At 42.9% G+C, this 26,287-nt stretch overlaps 1 protein-coding gene across 1 annotated transcript; it reads right to left on the bottom strand.

The window, feature by feature from the left end:
* Positions 1 to 1,760: 1,760 nt before the first annotated feature.
* LOC311138411 (serine/threonine-protein kinase 38-like) lies at positions 1,761 to 24,395 on the bottom strand. Its single transcript, XM_084173082.1, has 14 exons — positions 24,293 to 24,395; positions 21,972 to 22,113; positions 20,740 to 20,791; positions 20,533 to 20,655; positions 19,303 to 19,386; positions 14,252 to 14,375; positions 14,005 to 14,159; positions 10,846 to 10,948; positions 10,628 to 10,689; positions 9,933 to 10,050; positions 9,704 to 9,827; positions 4,556 to 4,651; positions 4,346 to 4,440; positions 1,761 to 4,128 (listed from the first exon to the last, which is right to left on the bottom strand). The coding sequence occupies exons 2-14, from the start codon at positions 22,100 to 22,102 to the stop codon at positions 3,971 to 3,973; spliced, it is 1,425 nt and encodes a 474-aa protein (XP_084029208.1). The 5' UTR covers positions 22,103 to 22,113; positions 24,293 to 24,395; the 3' UTR covers positions 1,761 to 3,970.
* Between the last annotated feature and the right edge of the window lie 1,892 nt (positions 24,396 to 26,287).

Here is a 26,287-nt window from a genome sequence, read left to right as displayed (position 1 = left end):
TGGAGCTGTCAAATCGGTGAGCAGCTGCACTTGTGATCTCACGAAGCCACACCCTTCCCACTTGTGTTAGAAGTTCAGAATGAGAATGTGTAGGCTATATAGAAATAATGATGCTCAAAATGAAAATCATTCAAATAAATGAGGATTTCTGTCAGCCTAATCGAGGTGTAGATTACATCTCACGTTCCAGCATTCAAAATTGTAAACAAGGCTGCATGGGATTTCTCTTAATGCAACCCCATGCAGCCAATGGGAATGTCCACTTTAGGTATAATGCCGGGAGCGCTTGTTGATTTGACAGCTCTAACACAGTTCCACCTCCGACACCGCAAAAACAACCATTATGCAGGTATCAGCAAGTGCGGATCTGATAGAATCTAGCCCTAGATCTGTGTTTGGGGGCAACTTCTACCCGAGGCCGTCATCAGTTACCATGTTAGCCTGGCTTCCACTCAGGGTGTTTGAGTTTACAGACACACTCAAACAAACCTCAATGACCATACAGTCCAACCCATGTACACATACAGAAACAGATACGCATGAAACACAGACGTGTATATACACTACCGTTCAAAAGTTTGGGGTCACTTAGAAATGTCCTTGTTTTTGAAAGAAAAGCAATTATTTTGTCCATTTAAAATAACATAAAATGTATCAGAAATACAGTGTAGACATTGTTAATGTTGTAAATGGCTATTGTAGCTGGAAACGGCAGATTTTTTATGGAATATCTACATAGGCGTACAGCAACCATCAGTCCTGTGTTCCAATGGCGCATTGTGTTTGCTAATCCAAGTTTATCATTTTAAAAGGCTAATTGATCATTAGAAAACCCTTTTGCAATTATGTTAGCACAGCTGAAAACTGTTGTGCTGATTAAAGAAGCAATAAAACTGGCCTTCTTGAGACTAGTTGAGTATCTGGAGCATCAGAAAGTTATTTGTTTCTGGCCATTTTGAGCCTGTAAACGAACCCACAATTGCTGATGCTCCAGATACTCAACTAATCTCAAGAAGGCAAGTTTTATTGCTTCTTTAAATCAGCACAACAGTTTTCAGCTGTGCTAACATAATTGCAAAAGGGTTTTCTAATGATCAATTAGACTTTAAAAATGATAAACTTGGATTAGCAAACACAACGTGCCATTGGAACACAGGACTGATGGTTGCTGATAATGGGCCTCTGTACGCCTATGCAGATATTCCACTTAAAAAATCAGCCGTTTCCAGCTATAATAGCCATTTACAACATTAACAATGTCTACGCTGTATTTCTGATCAATTTGATGTTATTTTAAATTGACAAAAAAAATGCTTTTCTTTCAAAAACAAGGACATTTCTAAGTGACCCCAAACTTTGTACGCACACATACAAACATGGATTTGGACAAGGAGGATGTTTACAGTAGATAACTAGACCCTACCAGAGTCTATCTAGTGTTTCCTCATTTAGAATGCATTATGTCATAATAAGTGTGTGTGTGTGTGGTCTTTTTTTCCTTTTATGACCGATTACATTTTATATACTTTGTACATTTATATAAAGGTTGCAGTTAATATTATTGTTTAAAGTATTTACATAGTTTTTGTTCAAAGAATTTGTTCAAATAATTGTTGCAGCTGCACAGGAAACCTAAATAAAATGATTGATGGCATAACTAACTTCATGATTTTAAGTTCTGCTAAATAGAACCTCAGGTTGACGTCTCATATAAAAGATGGCTATGCTAACATAAACATAAAAAGGAAGCTACAGTATGCCACAATTGTACAAAAGTTTTATTGAATGATGAAATAATTTTATCAGCATTTAAAGCTTTTTTCTCATAGTGAACATGTTCCTTTGCTGAAAAACATTCAAACCTCATACAGAAGGATTCAATAAGATACACACACATACGCGCATACGTACACACACCTATACATAGTATATGTGTCATCCAGCAGAGAGAAATGACTGCCGTTTATACATGTACTCATTTGCATATTGATATTTTTACTTCTTCAAAAGGAACAGCTTGGTGAGATTGTTGATACAAAATATAGGCTCTTTTAAAAAACATCAGCAGATGTAATGGCAATTATTGTACCGTCTATTTGGTATGTGCACCTTTTCAAACAGCATTACAAAAGTCTATCATGCTAAGCAGCTGCTCAGGGTTTACTTCTCCAGCGGGTACAAAGACCTTAAAGCACTCGAGTGAAAATCAGAATGAGAGGAGAACTAACCGTCAACGTCATTCAGTCGTCCATCTGGAAATGTATATATTTTTAGCAACACTTTACACGGGTATTATTACTGGGTAACTACGTGGGAATAATCTATGTAATTACATTTAAGTACAAGTAGTTACATAGCACATACCATGTTATTCTCTTGAAAAATGAAAGAGTGAGAACAAATGGTTAGTGTTAGGCCTACTACTACCTGACTGCAGAGTAATTCGATTTAGTAGTTCACCTAGTAAAAGGTATCCTGTAGTTACTCATGTAAGTTGTAAAGTGAGGCCAAGTTTGTTTTCCTTTTTTACATAATACGTACATACACACACTAACAGTGCTGAAAGTGCTGTAACACAGATATATGTGAAAGTTCAAGCTCTATATTTAATATTTGGTGACATTTTAAATGTACGTGAAATTCATGAATCCCCAGCATTATGCATAAAACAGTGGTTCCTTTGTGAGTTAAAAATACTATATGGAAAAAACTGTAACATGAGAAGCCTTTAATTAAATACCAGCTTTCGAAAGAGCAGTTGTAAAAAAAATCCAGCACTAACTCGGGAGAGCAAAAGTCAAGAGCTTTCCATCCTGCATACAAACAACTTAACATGAAACTAAAAAAGGGGGGATTCCAATTTCAAACTAATGTACAAACTAATGTACAGCTCTTGGAGTTCTTTGGGTAAGGTACATAAATGGACATGACGTCTCAAGGTAGTGCCATTCAGACAGCTCAACATACACACACAACCAGCATTTGTTACATCCCTGAAGACTAGTACTATTTCAATCCAACACAGCATTTGAATGAACCTTTCTGAATTCAAAACATGATACATTACAAAATTATAAAAGAAATAACTGGGCACATTAAAAGTTGAGAAAACCAACAAAGGCAGTGAAGGAGTGGTGCTTGCTCATTAACCCCTTATTGAGGAGTAGCTAGACTACGATGGAATTTTCTGTCGTCCTTTGTTGAACATTCTCACTCACTCTAACTGATGACATCACAAAACCGCCAGAAATACAATGCTAAAAATAGCATTGTTAGTCTCTCCAAGGCAAGCAGAGATCTAATGGCGTCACAGGGGTAGTGAGACAGACTGCTGGGAACCTGCCAGCTTCCAGAGAACAGCAGAGAAACTTCCCTATGAACAGTATGACAGGTTGAGGAGAGGAGTGGGGAGAAGGTTCTGGAGGGACACAAGGGGACAGCTATAAGGCTGTACAGCATAGAGTTCAGTGCTGGTGGAAAAGTTAGAGCCAGGCTTCAGCTCTGAAACGCTGGGCCCTATTCAATTAAAACTGATATCCCGGTTTCTAAGATAAAGTTGACATTCTTCCTACACAGCGAGAAAGCATATTTGAGATTAGTTATTGTTACACACTGTAAACATTTTACTGAAAGAATTCATCCAAACATGCACTGACAGTGAAAGAAGAATGGTGGTTTTCATATCCTGGAAACTCGGTTACTGGGCCCCAAATCACAGAAGGCCAAACAGTGGTTACAACCATGTATCCACAGGGTATAATGAACTGGTTAGTATTGGTTCAACCAGATTTCTCTGAATACTGGTTCAGAAGGCCTGCAGGAAATAGAACAGCTTAACTGAACTGTCAATTTAGTAAAAAATTATTTCATATTTGTACTATGAAACTGAACCGTTGCGTGAAGGTATCTGGGTGCTGCGTGGGGTGAGGGGATCAGTGGGTCATTGTAGCGCAGGTTATAGGGTCAGAGTTCATCTCTTGCTTCCCTTCATGTAGGAAGGGATGGCTCCCCTGGCTGTCAGGCCCTCGAAGCGCTTGTAGGTGTAGTTGATGAAGACCCAGTCCTTATTCTTATAGTCAGCCTCCGCTGCAGCTGCTGCTGCTGGAGACTTCGTGGGTGCTGCTGCAGCTGGGGAGAGAGAAAGACGGAGAGGGGAAGGAGAGAAAGGAGAGTGACGAAGGCGGGAGAGGAAAGAGGGAGCGGAAATAAAAAAAGGAGAAAGGGAGAGAGATTTAGAGTTGATAGGGTATACTGTACAACCACACACACAGAGAGTCAAGAAAAATACACAACCTTTGAGAGACACAGGAAAATAGTTTCTGCTGAAACTCTGTCTTTCTCTTACCTGTGGGGGAGAGGATGTCCGACTCAGGGAACTCGTCGAAGTTTGACGTGTCGTCGATGCTTTTGATCTCAATGGGGATCGCTGCAGGTCTCTCCCTGGGTTGGGTGACAAATGCAAAACTGTAGTAAGACCTGGACTTTTGGACCACTGAAGTATAAAAACCTAATTGTTTTGCATATAAACTGTTCCTTGTAAGAAGTCCCTGTGTACCTGATGTGGTCGTAATCGACTCCCTCAAAGAACGGATTTCTCTTGATCTCCTCCACCCCTGTCGCCCCGATCCGATGATCTCCCTCACAGCAGAACCTAAGCAGTAATATACCTACATTTAGATCCTGAGAACAACCACATAAAGGAATATAGAAGTGTGTCTGCCATAGATACAGTATTAGTTTGAGATGACATTCATGTTTTACATTTGAACCATTTAGTTGATGTTCATTCTTATCAAGAAGAACATACTGTACAATGGGCTCTATAGACCGTTTATTCATCTCTCTCTCTTTTTAACCATCTTATATTTAGTGCACTCTTAGAAAAAAAGGTGCTAAGTAGAACCATATAGGGTTCTTCGGTTTGTCCCCATAGGAGAACCCTTTTTGGTGCTAGCCCTCTATGTAGGACCCTTCATAGAAGCCCCTGTGAGATGTTCAACCTAGAACCCTCTATGAAGTGTTCTTCCTAGAACCCTCTATAAATGGTTCTACCAAGAACCCTTTCAACATCTAAAGGTGTCACGAATTCAGCCGAGGCTGTCCCTCCTCCTTGCTTGGGCAGGCTTCGGCGTTCGTCGTCACCGGAGTACTAGCTACTACCGATCCATGTGTCTATGTTTGACTTGTTTTGTCTTTATTGGTCACACCTGTTTCCCATCATGTAGTTATGTCTTCCCTATTTAACCCTCTGTCTCACACTGTGTGTTGTGCGTGTTTGTTCATGTTTTGGTTGTCGTTAGTGTGTGGGTTTGTTCCTCCCTGCGTGGAGGTTTGTTCTTTCTATTACCTACGAGTAAAGTACGTTTTTTCGATTAGCTCTGTGTCCTGCGCCTGACTTCGTCCTACTGCATTACACTGACAACTTGACAGAAACACGCATCAAAATATGGAGTCAGCAGGTACAGCAATGCCAGCCGGATCGATGGAGGAACGCGTCCAACAACAAGCGACCATGATCCAGGCTCTCGGCACCGCTATGGAACGAGTGGTGAATACTATGGAGCGATGGGAGAGAGGAGGTTTCCCTATACCTCTTCCAATTACACCACCACCTACACCGCTGTCCACCTCTTCACCATCTGGGTCCAGTGGGATTCGGCTCTCGCTCCCGAGGGCATATGACAGTACAGCTGCCGGGTGTCAGGGTTTTCTGTTCCAGGTAGAGCTCTACCTGGCAACCATCCACCCGGTTCCCTCGGGATACGAGAGCGTGTCCGCCCTAATCTGCTGTCTGTCCGGTAAACGCTTGAGTGGGCCAACGCCGAGTGGGGGGGAATAGACGCTGCAACTGTAAGTTATGAGGAGTTTACCCGCCGCTTTAGGGCGGTATTCGATCATCCACCAGAGGGGAGAGCGGCGGGTGAGCGTCTATTCCACCTCAGACAGGGGAAGAGGAGCGCACAGGAGTTTGCACTGGACTTTAGGACTCTGGCTGCCAGCGCAGGATGGAATGAGAGGGCCCTTATCGACCACTACCGTTGCAGCTTAAGGGAGGACGTTCATCGGGAACTGGCCTGCAGGGACACCAACTTTAACCTGTACCAACTGGTGGATATGTCAATCCGACTGGATAACCTGTTGGCCACCCGCGGACGTCCGGATCAGGGGCCGTCCATTCCATCCCCCAGCACCTCCGACCCTACCCCTATGGAGCTCGGAGGTGCTGCTCTTAGGGAGACCGGTAGAGGGGCCGTCCCCTGCACCAACTGTGGCCGCAGAGGACACACTGCTGGTCGGTGCTGGGGAGGGTCTTTAAGGAGTCGAGGCAGTAGGCAGAGCACTGGTGGACCGTTTCAGATGAGTAGGCACCCAACTCACACAGAGCTCCCTGTTGCGCATATGTGTATAGATGTTGTATTTCCAGAGTTTTCTTCTCATTCCCAGCATAAGGTGCTAGTAGATTCAGGCGCAGCTGGGAACTTTATTGATAGTCAGTTTACCCGTAGGTTAGGGATTCCTATTGTGCCAGTTTATGTGCCCTTCCCTATACATGCCCTAGATAGTTGCCCTTTAGGGTCAGGTCTGATTAGGGAGGTCACAGCTCCACTCTGGATGAAGACGCAGGAGGGGAATGAGGAAACAATTAGTCTCTATCTGATTGATTCTCCTGCGTTTCCAGTGGTGTTGGGGCTTCCCTGGTTAACCTCTCATGACCCCACTATTTCATGGCAACAGAGGGCTCTCAAGGGATGGTCAAGTCAGTGCTCAGGGAGGTGTGTAGGTGTTTCCGTAGGGGCAACTACGGTGGAAAGTCCAAACCAGGTTTCCACCATGCACATTCCGCCTGAATATGCCGATTTGGCTCTCGCCTTCTGTAAAAAGAAGGCAACTCAATTACCACCCCATCGACAGGGGGATTGTGCGATAAACCTCCAGGTAGGCGCTGCGCTTCCCCGGAGTCACGTGTATCCTCTGTCACAGGAAGAGACGGCGGCTATGGAAACATATGTCACCGAATCTCTGAGGCAAGGATACATTCGGCCTTCCACTTCCCCTGTGTCATCAAGTTTCTTTTTTGTGAAGAAGGAGGATGGTGGCTTACGCCCGTGCATTGACTACCGTGGTCTTAATCAGATCACTGTAAAATACAGCTATCCACTACCTCTGATTGCTAGTATGACGGAGTCATTGCACGGGGCGCGCTTCTTCACGAAATTGGATCTCAGGAGCACGTACCACCTGGTGCGTATCCGGGAGGGAGATGAGTGGAAGACAGCATTCAGTACCACCTCTGGGCAGTATGAGTACCTCGTCATGCCATACGGTTTGATGAATGCTCCATCAGTTTTCCAATCCTTTGTTGATGAGATTTTCAGGAACCTGCACAGACAGGGTGTAGTGGTGTATATTGATGACATTCTCATATACTCCGCTACACGGGCCGAGCATGTGTCCCTGGTGCGTCAGGTGCTTGGTCGACTGTTGGAGCATGACCTGTATGTGAAGGCGAAGAATTGTCTGTTGTTCCAAGAGTCCATCTCCTTCCTAGGACACCACCTGTCCGCGTCAGGTGTGGAGATGGAGATTGACCGCATTTTGGCCGTGTGTAATTGGCCGACTCCAACCACGGTGAAGGAGGTGCAGCGATTCTTGGGTTTTGCCAACTACTACCGGAGGTTTATCCGGGGCTTTGGTCAGGTAGCGGCTCTCATTACCTCCTTGATGAAGGGAGGACCGGTCTACAGTGGTCAGCTGAGGCGGACAGGGCTTTTGGTCATCTGAAGGACCTGTTTACTTCGGCTCCAGTGCTGGCTCATCCGGATCCCTCCTTGGCATTCCAGGTTGAGGTGGACGCATCCGAGGCTGGGATAGGAGCTGTACTGTCTCAGCGCTCGGGTACGCCACCAAAATTCCACCCCTGTGCTTTCTTTTCTAAGAAGCTCAGTCCGGCGGAGCGCAACTATGATGTGGGGGACCGGGAGCTGTTAGCTGTGGTTAAAGCTCTGAAAGTGTGGAGGCATTGGCTTGAGGGGGCTAAAAACCCTTTTCTCATTTTGACTGACCATCGCAATCTGGAGTACATCCGGGCGGCGAGGAGGTTGAACCCTCGCCAGGCAAGGTGGGCCATGTTCTTCACTCGTTTTGTGTTTACTCTTACTTACAGATCAGGTTCACAGAACGCTAAGGCAGACGCTCTGTCCCGACTGTATGACACAGAGGAGAGGTCCATTGAGCCCACTCCCATACTTCCGGCGTCGTGTCTGGTGGCACCGGTGGTGTGGGAGGTTGACGCGGGCAGGCTTCGGTGTTCGTCGTCACCGGAGTACTAGCTACTACCTATCCATGTGTCTATGTTCGACTTGTTTTGTCTTTAGTGGTCACACCTGTTTCCCATCATGTAGTTATGTCTTCCCTATTTAACCCCCTGTCTCACACTGTGTGTTGTGCGTGTTTGTTCATGTTTTGGTTGTCGTTAGTGTGTGGGTTTGTTCCTCCCTGCGTGGAGGTTTGTTCTTTCTATTACCTACGAGTAAAGCACGTTTTTTCGATTAGCTCTGTGTCCTGCGCCTGACTTCGTCCTACTGCATTACACTGACAACTTGACAAAAGGTTCTTCCTAGAACCCTCTATGAACAGTTCCACCAGCCTTATTAGCCTTTAAAATTAAACTCTTTATGACAATACATTACATATATCATATAGCCTTTCTTTGAGGGCATAGTTTTAACCCTAACACAGTGGTGTGTGTTCAGGCCTGCAAGTCACATTATGCTGGCTTGGAAAGTGATGATAGTAATTCCTATTGGAATCCAGCCAGAGTGAGGGTATCCAACAATAGGTACTTTTAATCACCTGCAACCTGCATTCAGAATAACTCCCAAGGTAGGGAAGATTGATAACTGAGACTACCTAAACCATCTAAACTGGAACAACCATCTCAGTAACGGGTGGAAAAAGTCCAACTACTAACAGATTCGATTAATTTAGAAAAATGTATGTTATTTATTTTTGTGTAGCATAAGATCAATCAATCAATGTACATGCAAAAACACAGATACTGAAACAAAAAAATATAAAAAATCAACCTGCTATAGAGCACGCTAGGTAATATGATAATGATGGGTGTGGTTTTGAGTGTTTTACTTTACACAGAGTACAAATGACACAATCACACTCACCTCTGGTTATTAACACCAACACTGGGGTTATTTTACACCACTGAGTGTTAATTTGCCTTTTTATAGTGTTAACTTAACTCCTGAATCAACTTTAGAAATGTTACACTGAAAAATCAACACTAGGTAAAACTGGCCAATTTGCTGTGTACAAATATTCCCATATAGGTACAGTTTTAAAAAATCTTACACCTTTCCTTTTAAGCTCAAGAGGGTTCAACTTTAAACACTGAGATAAACACGAATGCTCAGGCACTATTTAAAATAAAATAAAATACAATAAAAAAGCTTATTCAGATTCAGAAGGGTTCTATGTAGAACCCTTCTTGCCTTTCAAAGAATCCTTATTGTCATCCAAATAATCAGTTCTTAGGATGAGAAAGATTCTAGGTTGGACCCTTTGCCTTACAAAGAATCCTCATTTTCCAAAAAGGGTTCTTCAAATGAAAATGGTTATTGGTAGAACCCTATCCCTCTGCAAAGAACCATTTTGGAACCCTTTTTTCTAAGAGTGTACTGGTGCTCACCTGAGGATGAGGTCCTTGGCCCTCTCTGAGATAGGGACTTCCGGAGGGAACACCAGAGTCTCCTTCCAGTTCATCACCTTCTTATACGTCTCCTGGGGCGTCTCCGAACAGAATGGGGGGTAGCCTGGAGAGAGACAGGGAAACTTAGACAGCAATCCTAATTCAATCCTAACTTACTTCTTGCTTCTTTCGTTAGTGCCTGTGTTTCCAATCAACAAATCACTCCTACCAATCAGCATCTCGTACATGATGACCCCCAGGCTCCACCAATCACAGAGCTTGTTGTATCCGGTCTGCATGAACACTTCCGGGGCGATGTAGTCTGGAGTTCCCACAGTGGAGAAAGCCTGAGAGAGGGAGATGAGAGAGGAAAGGAGAGAGGAGAGGACAGGAGAGGAGAGAGGGTAAGAGGAACGCCCTGCTTTAGACACAGCCCAGTCAGTAAAACAACCTATAGCCCCCTAATGTTCTGAATTGACCTTAGCCTTTTCTCTTACCATGCCATACAGTACATTTGCTGTGGAAACCAAGCTGACGTAACTGTAACTGTGCTGTAAATGTCAGCCCATAAAAGGGACAGAAATCCAACCATCTGCACACCAGATGTGTACTGTATCTCGGCTACTACGCTGGCCTTCTTCACTTCATCTAGAAAATCAGGTCTATAAAGAACGACAGGCTCTCTAGCATGACAAAATGCGTTTTTGGAGATGCTCTACTCTTTACCTGAGAACACTTTTTTCCTATGAGTGAATGAACACATAGATAACCAACACATTTCAAAAACAGAGGCCATTGGTAAACCGTCTTATACCATTATTAACAACTACAGTCATCTTTGCTGTGTTTATGAGGAAGTTTGGGGTTAAGACGATCCTCCAGTGGAGTAGTGACTGAAGGTAGCCAGAGCTCCATGACACTCACCAGCTGTCGTCTGTTCCTCTTCCAGGTCTCTGCTTTCCTCTTGGAGTTCATGTACTGAGACGCTGTGGAGAATAAATCATTTGTCTTAGGCACAACTCAGTTACAGCTACGCACCCAGGTGGAAGATTCATGACAAATCATGACAGATATATAGTTGTATTAGCTTCATAATTTGATCTACTTAAATTAATTGAGTATGCCTTTATTGTTGTACTCACTGAAGTCGTTGGAAACGCTGTGGTTGAGGTTCCTGTAGAACTCTGTCCGATGGGCCTTCTTCAACCCTGTACACAGGCCGAAGTCTGATAGCTTCACATGGCCCTGAACACACACACACACACGGTTATTTGTGTTATACCACTTCCTGGGGATGTTTCAGTAATACTGCATGACAACACCAGAGTGTTTCTGAAATCACACTTTCTGTGGAACTGTGTTTGTGGATTTATCATTTCAGACAGACTTGACACTCAGGAAGATCACCGCATTCTAATGCTGATGTCATCCTCCTGTGTGTGTGTTGATGTAATTTCAACTAGATTTCAACCTGTTTGAAATCTGTATGATTCCTTTTTTATAACCAAATAAATAAATAAATATGTAAATGGCATGTTATAGAAGGGTCCAGAGCGCTTTTTTGCGATTTCACTTGTTTTTGAGAAACTTATCCCAACCAGCGATTCACTTCCTCATCCTCGTTGTGCAGTACGGGGGGCTCTGAAAACACACGAACAAGTGCTCCAAAAACAACCAAATACGTCCTTTTAGAAACGGAAACGCTCTGAGTATAGTGATGCAGTTCTTTAGATGTTGTACACATAAAATTGTCATTCTGAACTTTATCTGCAACGTTATATTGCATTTTGCGCGACTCAAGCTGTTTCCCTTATCCAGCTGTTCCATTCTCCGTGTAGCTAGACGGAGCAGTATCGCTCGAGTAGCAACTAAATTAAATATAACGTTCCAGATAAAGTTCCAAATGAAATACTTTTGTGTACAACATCTAAAGACCTGCATCACTATACTGAGAGCTTTTCAGTTTCTAAAAGGACATATTTGGGTGTTTTTGGATGAGGAAGTGAATCGCTGGTTGCGTTAAGTTTCCCAAAAACAAGTGAAATCACAAAAAAGTGTCTGGACCATACTATAACATGACATTTACATTAAAATATATAGATTTTGTTGTAAAAAAGCAAAAAAAGTAATGACGTTATTTCAACCAGATTTCAATCTGTTTGTAATGACATAATTTCAACCAGATTTCAACCTGTTTTAATGACAATATTTAAACCAGATTTCAACCTGTTTGTACTTGTGTTTTTTATTTACTAGATTTTAACCTGTTTGTAATGACATAATTTCAACCAGACTCCAACCTGTGTGTAATGACGTAATTTCAACCAGATTTTAACCTGTTTGTATTCATGTTATTCCAACCAGATGTTTTACGTGTGTGTGTGTGAGAGTGTGTGCAGGCAGACAATCTGTGGGTAGTCAAGATGTTCGCTATTCTTGGAATAGTAAACAAACAATTTTGTTAGCCCCCACAAGGTAAAATGCTATTTCTAGGGGGTTTAGAGTTAAGATTAGAATCATTCCGCCCTCCCGTATCGTTGGCCCCGTGTTTTGGGACGTAGATGTGGACATCCGCCAGGCTCTGGAGAGGGAACCCGTGCCTGCTACCTGCCCTCCTGAGCGCATCTACGTTCCCATGGGGGTGAGGGATCGGCTGTTGACCTGGGCGCACACATCCCTTGCCGCTGGACACCCAGGTATCACCTGCACCATTCAATCCATCTCCGCTAAGTACTGGTGGTCCACCTTGGCGCAGGACGTCGCCTGCTATGTCAACTCCTGCTCCATATGTGCCCAAACTAAATCTCCCTGGCACGCTCCAGCAGGGAAACTCCTTCCCCTTCCCGTGCCTCAGCGGCCTTGGTCCCATCTGTCCATAGACACTGATCTCCCTCCATCTGATGGTTTCACCACTATTATGGTTGTTGTGGACAGATTCTATAAATCCTGCCGTTTTATCCCTCTCTTTGGTCTCCCTACTGCTCTTCAGGTTGCTGAGGCACTGTTCCAGCAGGTCTTCCGGCACTATGGCCTTCCGGAGGACATTGTCTCCGACCGTGGCCCCCAATTCACGTTGCGGGTATGGAGAGCCTTCATGGAGAAGCTGGGGGCCACGGCCAGCCTCACATCCGGGTACCGGCCTCAGTCCAACGGGCAGGTGGAGAGGACTAACCAGGAGCTGGGGAGGTTCCTTTGGACCGGCAGGGGGAGTGGGCCCGGTTCCTTCCCTGGGCGGAGTACGCCCAGAACTCACTTTGTCACTCCTCCACTGGGCTGACTCCCTTCCAGTGCATCTTGGGATATCAGCCAGCCTTGGCCCAGTGGACCCTGAGCCGGACCGAGTGATTCGGGCGCGCAGAGGAAGTTTAGAACGCTGCCCACATGAGGCTCCAGCGTGCCGTCCGTCGCCAGAAGTAGCTTGCTGACCGCCACCGCAGTGAAGCTCCCGTGTTCCATCCTGGTGATCACATCTGGCTCTCCACCAGGAACCTGCCGCTCCACCTGCCCTGCCGGAAGCTGAGTCCCCGGTTTGTGGGGCCCTTCAAGGTCCTCCGGAGAGTCAATGAGGTAACTTATCGTTTAGAACTTCCCACCAACTACCGGATCTCACCCTCTTTTCATGTTTCCCTCCTCAGGCCGGTGGTTCTTGGTCCCCTGGCTGGAGCCGTTCCCCGCGACACCCCTCCGCCTCCCCTGGACATCGATGGGACCCCTCCTATGCCGTCAGGTCCCTACTGGACTCCTGACGTTGTGGGGGTCGGCTTCAGTACCTGGTGGACTGGGAGGGGTACGGTCCAGAGGAGCGCTGTTGGGTCCCGGTGGCCAACATCCTGGACCCCAATATCATCCGGGATCTCCGCCGTCCGGACCGGCCTGCTCCTCGCTCTCGGGGGCGTACTCCTGGCTGGCGTCGTCCTGCGGCTAGGGCCGCGCGTCAGGGGGGGGTACTGTCACGCCTACTCCCGCTGCCCCTCTCAAGCGCTTGACGTCGCCAGTCTACTAACCACCGGTCCTGGCACCATCATTGCGCACACCTGCTCCCCATCACTACGCACACCTGGACCTCATCATCACCTTGATTATTCTCCCTTTATTTAGCCCTCAGTAGCCTCAGTCATCAGGCAGTATTGGTTTTGTTCTCGTTCAGTACGCTTCTCCTGTTTTGTTTATCTGCCTTCTCTTATCATTAAACTTACCTTCTGCACCTGCTTCCTGACTCCAAGCGCATACATTACAGAGTGTGTGTGTGTGTGTGTTTGCTTGCATGTATGTATTATATAGCATGTTCTGTGTATATGTACCTTAGAGTCCAGCAGTACATTGTCAGGTTTGATGTCTCTATGTATGAAGCCCATCTGGTGTATCGAGTCTACGGCCAGGACCGTCTCAGCCACATAGAACTGAGTCTCTTCCTCTGACAGAGTATCCTTCTTCATCAGCAATGTCATCATGTCACCTGCAGGGAGTGCCACAAAGAGCATCAGCATCACACACATACACACAATTGCAAACATGCATGCGCACACGTGCACACACATACACACACACCTCCAGGTAGGAACTCCATGAGTAGGTAGAGGTTCATCTTGTCCTGGAAGCTGTAGAACATCTTGACCACCCACAGACTGTCTGCCTGCACCAGGATGTCCCTCTCAGCCCGGATATGGCCCACCTAACATAGAAACACAAGACATAGATCACATAAAATGAACACACACACACACACACTACACAAGGCTAAAGGAGGAATGTGGAGTAACCCTGTGGCCTTAGATACAGTACATGTCCTTAGATACAGTATATGTCCTTAGATACAGTATATGTCATTAGATACAGTATATGTCCTTAGATACAGTACATGTCCTTAGATACAGTATATGTCCTTAGATACAGTACATGTCCTTAGATACAGTATATGTCCTTAGATACAGTATATGTCATTAGATACAGTATATGTCCTTAGATACAGTACATGTCCTTAGATACAGTATATGTCCTTAGATACAGTACATGTCCTTAGATACAGTATATGTCCTTAGATACAGTACATGTCCTTAGATACAGTATATGTCCTTAGATACAGTACATGTCCTTAGATACAGTATATGTCCTTAGATACAGTATATGTCCTTAGATACAGTACATGTCCTTAGATACAGTATATGTCCTTAGATACAGTATATGTCCTTAGATACAGTACATGTCCTTAGATACAGTATATGTCCTTAGATACAGTACATGTCCTTAGATACAGTATATGTCCTTAGATACAGTATATGTCCTTAGATACAGTATATGTCCTTAGATACAGTACATGTCCTTAGATACAGTATATGTCCTTAGATACAGTACATGTCCTTAGATACAGTATATGTCCTTAGATACAGTATATGTCCTTAGATACAGTATATGTCCTTAGATACAGTACATGTCCTTAGATACAGTATATGTCCTTAGATACAGTATATGTCCTTAGATACAGTACATGTCCTTAGATACAGTATATGTCCTTAGATACAGTATATGTCCTTAGATACAGTATATGTCCTTAGATACAGTATATGTCCTTAGATACAGTACATGTCCTTAGATACAGTACATGTCCTTAGATACAGTATATGTCCTTAGATACAGTATATGTCCTTAGATACAGTATATGTCCTTAGATACAGTACATGTCCTTAGATACAGTACATGTCCTTAGATACAGTATATGTCCTTAGATACAGTATATGTCCTTAGATACAGTACATGTCCTTAGATACAGTATATGTCCTTAGATACAGTATATGTCCTTAGATACTGTTCATGTCTGAGCTGAGCGAATAAAAGAGAAGCAGGGCTCTATTATCAGCAGGCGCTAAGGAGGCGCAAGTGTCAAACACACAATAGTTTGCAATTTCGTCAAGTAAAAACTGGCGCACTGACATTTTCCAGCCCTTACGCCAGGTTCAGCAATTTACATCAGCTCGCTTGCGCTGAGGTGGGAGGAGTGGCAATATTTGAGGTATGTCCTTAAAAACAAGCGCATAGTGACAATTTCATGCAGTGCTAAAGGGAAGTTAAGACCTACCAAAAACAGGACTTAACGGTAACACAGTTGGTAACGGCATGGATTTTGAGAGCGGAAGTGCAGGCTATCCAGCCGTGGCGCACAGTACCCATGGAACGAGAGATGTGCCTTTTGTGCCGCTGAATCTCGTATTTAGAAACATAAAAAACTATTGGTCCCCCCCCCCATTTCGTTTAATTTGATTAAAAACCAAACATAGCCTACCCTCCCCTTAATCAAGGCTGGTTTAGCAGCTTCGCATAGGTGCATCTTTTAATCCTGGCCATGCATGATCTAAATAGCCTATGAATGAAGAGGTTTTAAATGGTCTACTGAGAGTGCCTTCAAATATTTTGGAGGTCTTTGCTCTCATGCTTTTTTATGATTCACAATTCACATACCTGTATACTTCTCTTCATTTCGCTTGTTCAAGTAGGCTATCCATCCCCATTTCAAAGAGCGCACCTCGTCCGATTACAAAATACACGCTCCTCCAAACTATTCAGTCCTCCTATAATGTCATATTAATGGCCAATTATTTTGTTGATGTGCCTCGCACATAGGCAACGAAATAATTGACAGGAGCCTAGTATTTAAATAGACGTGCGAATGTTATGTAAAGACATTGACGTCTACGTGTGCACACGGTGCAACGAAACGAGAGATGCGATTTATGATATCACGCTTCTGACCCCATCCTATTTAGAAATATTGTTGTTGTTTAAAAAACCAGATTGCTTGTTTTTAATTTAATTTGATTAAAAACTAAACCTAGCCCCCCCTCCCCTCAATGAAGGCTGTTTTTTGGGTTCTGCCCAATGCATTGGCCAAATAGCAGCCTATCAATAAATGGTTTGGCTCGTGAGACTGCTTTGAAATAAATATTAATCACCAAAGCTTTATTAAAAGATCAAGTTTGGGAGCAGCAAAACAGTGAGCGGACATCCCCTTTTTATAATAATTTTTGCCTACTCACGTTATTATTTTGGATGTGCGTAAAAGCAACACCTTTTAAATAGGCTATGCCTAAATACAGTTACAGGCACCAGAATTGCACCCTGTGGGTACAGTGAGGGAAAAAAGTATTTGATCCCCTGCTGATTTTGTACATTTGCCCACTGACAAAGAAATGATCAGTCTATAATTTTAATGGTAGGTTTATTTGAACAGTGAGAGACAGAATAACAAACAAAAAATCCAGAAAAACGCATGTCAAAAATTTTATAAATTGATTTGCATTTTAATGAGGGAAATAAGTATTTGACCCCCTCTCAATCAGAAAGATTTCTGGCTCCCAGGTGTCTTTTATACAGGTAACGAGCTGAGATTAGGAGCACACTCTTAAAGGGAGTGCTCCTAATCTCAGCTTGTTACCTGTATAAAAGACACCTGTCCACAGAAGCACTCAATCAATCAGATTGCAAACTCTCCACCATGGCCAAGACCAAAGAGCTCTCCAAGGATGTCAGGGACACGATTGGCTGGAATGGGCTACAAGACCATCGCCAAGCAGCTTGGTGAGAAGGTGACAACAGTTGGTGCGATTATTCGCAAATGGAAGAAACACAAAAGAACTGTCAATCTCCCTCGGCCTGGGGCTCCATGCAAGATCTCACCTCGTGGATTTGCAATGATCATGAGAACGGTGAGGAATCAGCCCAGAACTACACGGGAGGATCTTGTCAATGATCTCAAGGCAGCTGGGACCATAGTCATCAAGAAAACAATTGGTAACACACTACGCCGTGAAGGACTGAAATCCTGCAGTGCCCGCAAGGTCCCCCTGCTCAAGAAAGCACATATACAGGCCCGTCTGAATGAACATCTGAATGATTCAGAGGAGAACTGGGTGAAAGTGTTGTGGTCAGATGAGACCAAAATCGAGCTCTTTGGCATCAACTCAACTCGCCGTGTTTGGAGGAGGAGGAATGCTGGCTATGACCCCAAGAACACCATCCCCACCGTCAAACATGGAGGTGGAAACATTATGCTTTGGGGGTGTTTTTCTGCTAAGGGGACAGGACAACTTCACTGCACCAAAGGGACAATGGACGGGGCCATGTACCATCAAATCTTGGGTGAGAACCTCCTTCCCTCTGCCAGGGCATTGAAAATGGGTCGTGGATGGGTATTCCAGCATGACAATGACCCAAAACACACGGCCAAGGCAACAAAGGAGTGGCTCAAGAAGAGGCACATTAAGGTCCTGGAGTGGCCTAGCCAGTCTCCAGACCTTAATCCCATAGAAAATCTGTGGAGGGAGCTGAAGGATCGAGTTGCCAAACGTCAGCCTCGAAACCTTAATGACTTGGAGAAGATCTGCAAAGAGGAGTGGGACAAAATCCCTCCTGAGATGTGTGCAAACCTGGTGGCCAACTACAAGAAACGTCTGACCTCTGTGATTGCCAACAAGGGTTTTGCCACCAAGTACTAAGTCATGTTTTGCAGAGGGGTCAAATACTTATTTCCCTCATTAAAATGCAAATCAATTTATAACATTTTTGACATGCGTTTTTTTCTGGATTTTTTTGTTGTTATTCTGTCTCTCACTGTTCAAATAAACCTACCATTAAAAGTATAGACTGATCATGTCTTTGTGAAGACATCAAAACGATGAAATAACACATATGGAATCATGTAGTAACCAAAAAAGTGTTAAACAAATCCAAATATATTTTTATATTTGAAATTCTTCAAATAGCCACCCTTTGCCTTTATGACAGCTTTGCACACTCTTGGCATTCTCTCAACCAGCTTCATGAGGTAGTCACCTGGAATGCATTTCAATTAACAGGTGTGCCTTGTTAAAAGTACTGTATATGCCCACAGGGAGCAATTCTGGTGCCTGTAACTGTATTTAGACATAGCCTATTTAAAACAAGTTGTTGTTTCGTTTTGATTAGAATTTTATTCGAATTATTCACTCTCTTTAAGAATATAATATTGCTTATTGACAACGTCTGACATGTCCATGGCTCAGACATGGCAGACATAATGCAATTTACAGTAGGCCTAGCCCCTATATCAGTGTGAATGCTATGTTCAACAATATATCTGTATTTCCATATTGAAGCCATGCAATAAGGCTTCTTACAATGTGGATTGCAAACATGTTCAACATATTTAGCAAAGATAGGATAGGCCTACATACATTTTGTTATGCTGTTCCTGTAGGCTATTTAACAAACTAAGCTATAATGGACTCAGTTGATGAAAAAGCAATACATAAAAGACCGTACACAACTTGAACCAACCACATATTTAGCCATGGAGCATGTTCTGATTGACCAGAGAGGGGTCAAGCCTCAACACACCTACAACTTGTTTATTCATCAAAACCCAGCCTTTTCGTGCCACCTCCAGCTACCGCACCCATAATTCCGGTTGTCAAATAGCTCAAATATTTCTGACACGCCCCTTAACCTATAGTGCTACCGCCAGCGCTATGATTTACCATTGTGTTAGGTTTGTTAAAATAGAGCCCACAGAGACAGATACTGAGAGAGACAGAGAGAGAGACAGGAAATAGAAACACACACACACACACCTGTTCCTTCTCCAGCATGTCAGCCTTGCGCAGGATCTTCATGGCATAGACATGACCTGTGTCCTTCTTCTGGACCAGACGCACCTGTGGGTCAAAGGGCAAAGGTGAGCCAACATGGCCAACATGAGTTCATGAGGTCATGGCCAATGGGAGGGGATTTACATCATCGTCATCATCAAATCATTTTCTGAAACAGTGGATTAGGCAGTTGAGACTGAAAAACACAGGACTGTAGGGGAGAGTGGGGTAAGTTGAGCCACCCTTGTTTGTCGGAAACAATACACACAATGTATAGTTTGACCAAATATTTAGGAAGAGGTCATCATTTTATGGAGTCTGTGAAGGAAGAAATCACATGGAAAAATATTTTCACCAAGTCAAATTAATTGATTGTGTTAAATATTTCATGATGCTTGTACCTAAACCAAAGCATAATTTTGGGGGGGATTGGTCTATACATCAGTTGGGGCTTCTATAAGCTTCAACAGGAGGTCCTAAACCTATCATGAAAGTGCATCCTTGTAGCTTTGTGGGCTAATATAGTCAAAATGTTAAGTTGAGCCAATGGCCATCGGGTAAATTGAACTAATCGTTGAGCCAATGTCAAGTTGAGCAAATTGAAGTGTTTTCTTCCCAGGCGTAATGCAAGGCATTATCGCTGGCATGAGGTGACAACAGGGTCTGGCCTATGTTAAAAGTGTTTGTTAGGTGTTAAGCCTGTGTTAAAAGATGCTTACAATTATTAAAAGACAAAAAGCAATTGTGATTGTGTAGAATTTGGGAAATAAAGATAGACATGGTTTTAAAAAGGTAGTGATAATATTTCAATCAGTACAGGAGGCTTAACTTACCCCATACCCGGGTCAAATTGTACCAATAGACCACTTTTTTTGGACAAGCTATGTTTTCAAAACTGTAACGTTTATATGAATTCTGATTATTTCCAGGGATACACAACAATTTGAAATATATGCAGATATCAGTGATGCTGAATGTAAAAAAAATCTCAACTTACCCCACTCTCCTCTATTGCTGCTGAGTGATAGAGAACTTACAGCAGGCAGTAGAGAAAATGGAAAGATCCACTCCAGAGCATGATAACAAACATAACTCAGCTACGCTTTATTGACGGACCCACTTTTTACCTCGCAAAGCTATTATATTGTGAAATGATAACTAATTACATAGTAATAACCTAATTAGGATTTCAATAGTTCTATGTATGCTTACCTCTCCAAAGGCTCCTCGACCAATCACCTTGAGGGACTCAAAATCTTCCAATCCCAGCCTGGTTCTTTTCAGCCTCAGGAACTCTGTCTCCTTACGCGCGTGCTGGGAGCGCCGCATACACTTCTGCAACACAGGGTGTGTGTAAGTGTGTGTGTGTGTGTGTGTGTGTGTAAGTGTGTGTGTGTGTGTGTGTGCTACTACACTCACCTCCTCATCAGGCAGTCCCTCCTCATCCATCACCCTCTCCAGCTTCTGTTGCCTGGCAATAAGATAGGGGCCAGGGGTCAAGAGTCAAAGGTTAGGGTCAAATATGTTGATTCAGGAAGTCACCTCCCGGCCTGCAGCTCCATACTGATCACTACACTACCTGTTCTATAATTTCTATGGGGCAGTTATAGAGGAATGGTAACAGAACAGGAATGACTCATTCATATGTTCTCAAAGAGAAACAAACCATAAATACTTTCCTTGAAAAAATTTGAGGGAGCTTAGCCAAACCAGCTCCCATAACTCTAGTATATTCTCCTTTCTAAGCAGGTCTGTGACAGCATGAACAATATTCTTTGTGTGGACTCTTTTGGCACAGCCCGTTGGTGGGTAGGTTGAGCTGTGACTGGGTGTTTACTTTGTGCATAACTTTCTTTTTCATATGCCTCTAACGTCTTCTGAAGTCATAAATATGACATACAACTGCAGCCCCTCGACAAACTGTATTAACTGTATAAACCGTATAACTTTTCAAACACACTCTCTCTCGACTAAACAGAGCTCAACAGAACACACAGCACTGACAAGACACTATCTGGCCACATATACAAAGCTAAACAGTGGGTGTTCAAAACTGTTAAAACTGACGGATTACTGGCACTTTAGCAGAGCAGAGTTCCTGGGTAAAGGTATAAAATGATTTAATTTGACCTTATCCCTGGCATTTCTGGATTCAGGTTTTATTGAATGGGAGTGCATTTTTAATTCAACAACTGAATATGAATATCCCAGGACCCTGGTAGGACTGCTGAAGCTCAACAGTGGGTAAATCAACATCTTATCAAACTAAAAGTACTTCCAGATGCATTGTGAAAAGCATTAGTCATGGGAAAAGCACATTTCACAGACACACTGAAACATTGTTCAGACTTATTTTACTTCTGCATTTATTGTATTGTATTGCCTAAATGCATTGGCAGGGTGCGGTTACACCCATTTCTCCCCCAGGCAGGGTGAGGCTCTAAGCAGAGAGAGAGGTCAAGTTGAGGTCAGTGACGTGTAACACTTCTATTCTCTCTTCCTCTTGTTTGTGACAAGCCACTGTGCTGCCTTCTCAGCTTCTGACATGTTTTAAGGAATTATCTTTGCTTTTCAGAAACCTTTCAATATGAATGATCTTCCTAGTTCCAGTATGTGAGAGTGTGTGTGTGTGTTAATGCCATAACACCTACCTCATCTCTCTCTCCTCATGCTGGGATATCAGGTTACTGTAGAAGTTCTCCAGGGTCACCTTAGCCATGGTCACTCTCTCCTTGGTGTGGTTACTCATCGAGGAGCAAGAGGAATGACCCCTCATCGCCATGGGTTACCTACCTACCCCCCCCGACACACACGCAAAAATTGGAGCACACATTAGTGTAAAGTATCCTATGTCCTACTATCTACGGATGTCCTCTATTCTATGGGCTCTGTTGAAGACAATTAATTGTCAGGCTGGGTGAGCTGCATGTTTGTGTAAGTGTGTGTGTGTGTGTGGACACACAATGCATCAGAACAGACACATTACGAGAGATGACTGGTTGTAAAGATAGCCATAGCCTCTCACTTCAAACACAGCTTTGAATCGGCATGAGTCACACATGCCCTCTCCACTCTGGTGTCTGTCTGCCACGAGTCCACACACAGCCCCTCAAGTAAACACCACAAGCTCTGGACAGCCAAGACAGAGACAATGAGACAGTCTCTACTAGGGATTTATACTCTCCATCAGCGGACACTCAAAAAAGATGTGAAAGCTTGAGTTGTGCGAGGTGAGAGAGAGAGAGAGAGCAAGAGAAAGAGACTATATGAAACAGACTCCTCTTGCAATAGCATTTCTCCTGAAAACTAAACTCATGATTTGTGGTCTGTAATGCTAGGCTGAGGACATTAAATTATCCCTGTTTAGACAAAGCAGAAGAACAGTATCCCAGAGAATGTGGAGCAACCAAGGTGAACATTTGTTTTATTTTTGATATTCGGTGGATATTCGGTTTTCTCTCATCAATAACTATGGAACCAAGCATGCCATGAGTATTATTGTATTTTTTTTTTTTTACAAAATAAGGTTTAGTATTTCAATCTTCATTTTCATAGTCATGGCACACTTTGTTTAAGAGCCATTGAATATTGAAATCCGGAAAAACAATAAATATAACTAAATATGTTACTTATTTTTTTACTTTGATTTTTCTCCATCCTCCCCTGATTCAGAATATATCCTTTTCATAGTCATGGCGGGCTTTGTTTATTTGTTTAAGGGCTATAGAAGATTGAAATCCGAAAAAAGTTGTTTGTATTTTATACACACAAAAAAAGGTTTGGATTGTTCTCCACCACTCCTGATTCAGAATATAGTCATGGCATGCTTAGTTCAATAGCTATTGGCGAGATGGCATGCTTAGTTCAATAGCTATTGGCGAGAGAAAACCATAAAAATAAATAAAAAATAGAAAACCGAATATGCACCGAATATCCAATAGAAACATATTTTTCCCTCGGTTGTGGAGCAGACCGAATTCCGTGAAATGAGAAAGGAGGCAGCGGCACAGACAGAGGCCATTCACACCTCCCAGCCTCCAACAGCGGTAAAGGAAAAAAGTATAAAAAGAAACAGTTGTTTAATTAACTGTGTGTACTCTTTCACTAGACCGTCTGCACTGCGTATACTATTAACCCATTGTGAACTAAACCGCAAATTGTCTTCAGGTGTGACTGAAGACTAGCCTAGGTCAGCTTCAGACTCATAGAATTAGAATATACAGTATGAAATGGTAATTTTTCAGATTTTTTTTTTTTTTTTACTACATTTAGTTTGGCCAAAGAATTGCCATATTTTCCTTGAGAAAGGGTGGACAAATAAACTCAATTGGAGGAAAAGACTTAAGGGGAAATAAAAGTATATAAAGGCCAGGAAATAGTCTAAAGCCGATGAAATGAGAATAAGGTGTTGGCATCTAGATACAATTAGAGGTAATTGTAGGCTTCAATTGACCTTTAAAGAAAAAACTAAACTACCTAGCTACAGTAGTCAAATGCGGGTGTTACACTTTTAATAGCTTACAGATAGTCCTACAATAAAACGGAACACACACAGGTATGCGAAATGTTTGACCGTTCTGCATTAATGGTATGGTTGGTAGGACTTTTTTGTGTAGACGAGGCTACTCAAAATAGCCACCAAGGCTGGAGAGAGGAGCCTTTGTTTTACCCTTGCGGACTTCCTAAAGTAAATCCCCATATCTACCAAATGCTATTATCTAAATCTGAACTCTTTAATAAAAGGTTACGATCACATATTGTTCAAATAAAGTAGCTGAGCGATACACTAGTACGCTCGTTTCTACTGGTTGCTTTGTTCAGAAAAGCGTAAACATCTGCTAAGCGAGAGATCGCTTTTTACCCCAACTCCCAAGCAACTACTACCTTTAGAAGGTTCATGAGATCAGTTGTTATGCCACATCTACAACGTCTCCATGATCATTGTCATATTAAATGTTACTCTCAGTCTCACCTCCTCTGTTATGGCGTCAATCGTTTAAATTCAAGTCGGATCCGCTCCCCTCGCTCGAGTCTGATGATGTTGACGGTCGGTATCCATTCGAATTACGGGAAGTGAAGTGCCCCTCCCCACAGAGCTCCAAATTACCCCGGGCCTCTATTACCGGGGCCATGGTCGTGTGGGCTGCTAGGATCAGTTTCAGGCTAGATCGAGGTAATGATGATGATGGTGATTATGTTGTTCATGATGATAGTGATGATTATAATAATAATGATTGATGATAGGCTGCCCTGACCCTTAATAGTATTCAAAGAGGCATGGCAGAATTATTTAGGTCACTTTCAACTATCACCTCCACCCCTCATACCCTACTATGTGAAGTAACCCCTAAGATCCCTCTAAATATAGCCTAATATTCATCATAGCTGTCAAAAGTGGCCTATTTGTCATCCTTTGGCATTAACCTACAGATCTATTATCAACATATGATAATATGTTTTATGAGTGTAGGTCACAGGTGAACTGTGTGCCACTGTTCCATCCATACTTATACATGCATTAAAGTAAATGTCCAGTGAAAATCTCACTTTTAAAAGTTAATATTATGTTAACTCATACCCAAATAATGTTGTTGACTCATTCTATACTCATATTTGTGGCCAAAGCATAAATTGGAGGGGGGAAAAAAACTTCAAAAGCCCCACCTCAAACTTGTATCTATTACCTCATAGAGGATGATGTCATCGGATGAGCTGGCCAATCAGCGTCTACTCACATTATTATTTTTAAGGATCTATTATTTTCAGACCTCAGCTGAATCTGGTAATGAATGGTGTGGCTGTTGAACAAGTTGAGGAGACAAGTCTTGTGTAGCTCAGTTGGTAGAGCATGGCACTTGCAACGCCAGGGTTGTGAGTTCAATTCCCACTGGGGACCAGTATAAAAGAAAAAATTGTATGAAAATGTATGCACTCACTACTGTAAATCACTCTGGATAAGAGCGTCTGCTAAATGTCAAAATGACACTAAATTACTTGGTGTTACCGTAGATTGTAAACTGTCAAAGCATATTGATTCAATGGTTGTAAAGATGGGGAGAGATCTGTCCGTAACAAAGAGATGCTCTGCTTTTTTGACACCACACCCCACAAAGCAAGTCCTGCAGGCTCTAGTTGTATCTTATCTTGATTATTGTTCAGTCATATGGTCAAATGCTGCAAAAAAATACCTAGTTAAACTGCAGCTGGCCCAGAACAGAGCCGCATGTCTTACTCTTCATTGTAATCAGAGGGCTAATATTAATACAATGCATGCCAGTCTCTCTTGGCTAAGAGTTGAGGAAAGACTGACTGCGTTTCTTCTGGTTTTTAAAAGAAACATGAATTTGTTGGAAATTCCAAATTGTTTGCATAGTCAATTTACACACAGCACTGACACACACACTTACCCCACCAGACATGCCACCAGGGGTCTTTTCACAGTCCCCAGGTCCAGAACAAATTCAAGGTAACGTACAGTATTATACAGAGCCATGAGTGCATGGAACTCCCTTCCATCTTATATAGTGCAAGTGAACAGCAAACCTGGTTTAAAAAAACGAATAAAACAACACCTCACGGTCTCCCCCATGTGACCTACTTGTTGTGTGTATGTACTGACATGTATGTGTAACTGATAGATGCACACACACTACATGTTAATGTTTTTAAATGTATGTCAATTGTTAAGTATTTTGTCTGTAATGTCTTTTTCATTATGTGTCGGACAGCAGTAAGACTAGCTGTTGCCATTGGCGTCGGCTAATGGGGATCCTAATAAAACAACAACAACAACAACAACACAATACACCCACACCATTCTGTTGTTGGCGTACACCCACCCCATTACAACACAGAAAGAAAAGCTGCTTTTTAACATACTTAATTTAAAAAATTGGAAGGAAAACTATTTATCTCATATTGTAATGAATAATAGGTCATATTTCGTAGAAATCTGGAAACACTGGAT

The sequence above is a fragment of the Coregonus lavaretus genome, assembly GCF_964263955.1.
Source record: "Coregonus lavaretus genome assembly, chromosome: 12".
NCBI classification, from domain to species: domain Eukaryota; kingdom Metazoa; phylum Chordata; class Actinopteri; order Salmoniformes; family Salmonidae; genus Coregonus; species Coregonus lavaretus.
Note: the sequence above shows the minus strand (reverse complement) of the source record. Positions and strands in the feature narration are given on the sequence as shown.

Bases quoted from the DNA above. Each gene is read 5' to 3' on its own strand.
- LOC311138411 (XM_084173082.1), bottom strand. From the start codon at position 22,102: ATGGCGATGAGGGGTCATTCCTCTTGCTCCTCGATGAGTAACCACACC. The intron at 10,051-10,627 runs GTGAGTGTCATG...TCCCTCTCTCAG, and splicing joins AGAGGAACAGACGACAGCTG to GCTTTCTCCACTGTGGGAAC. The intron at 4,441-4,555 runs GTACACAGGGAC...CACCCAACCCAG, and splicing joins GTCGATTACGACCACATCAG to GGAGAGACCTGCAGCGATCC.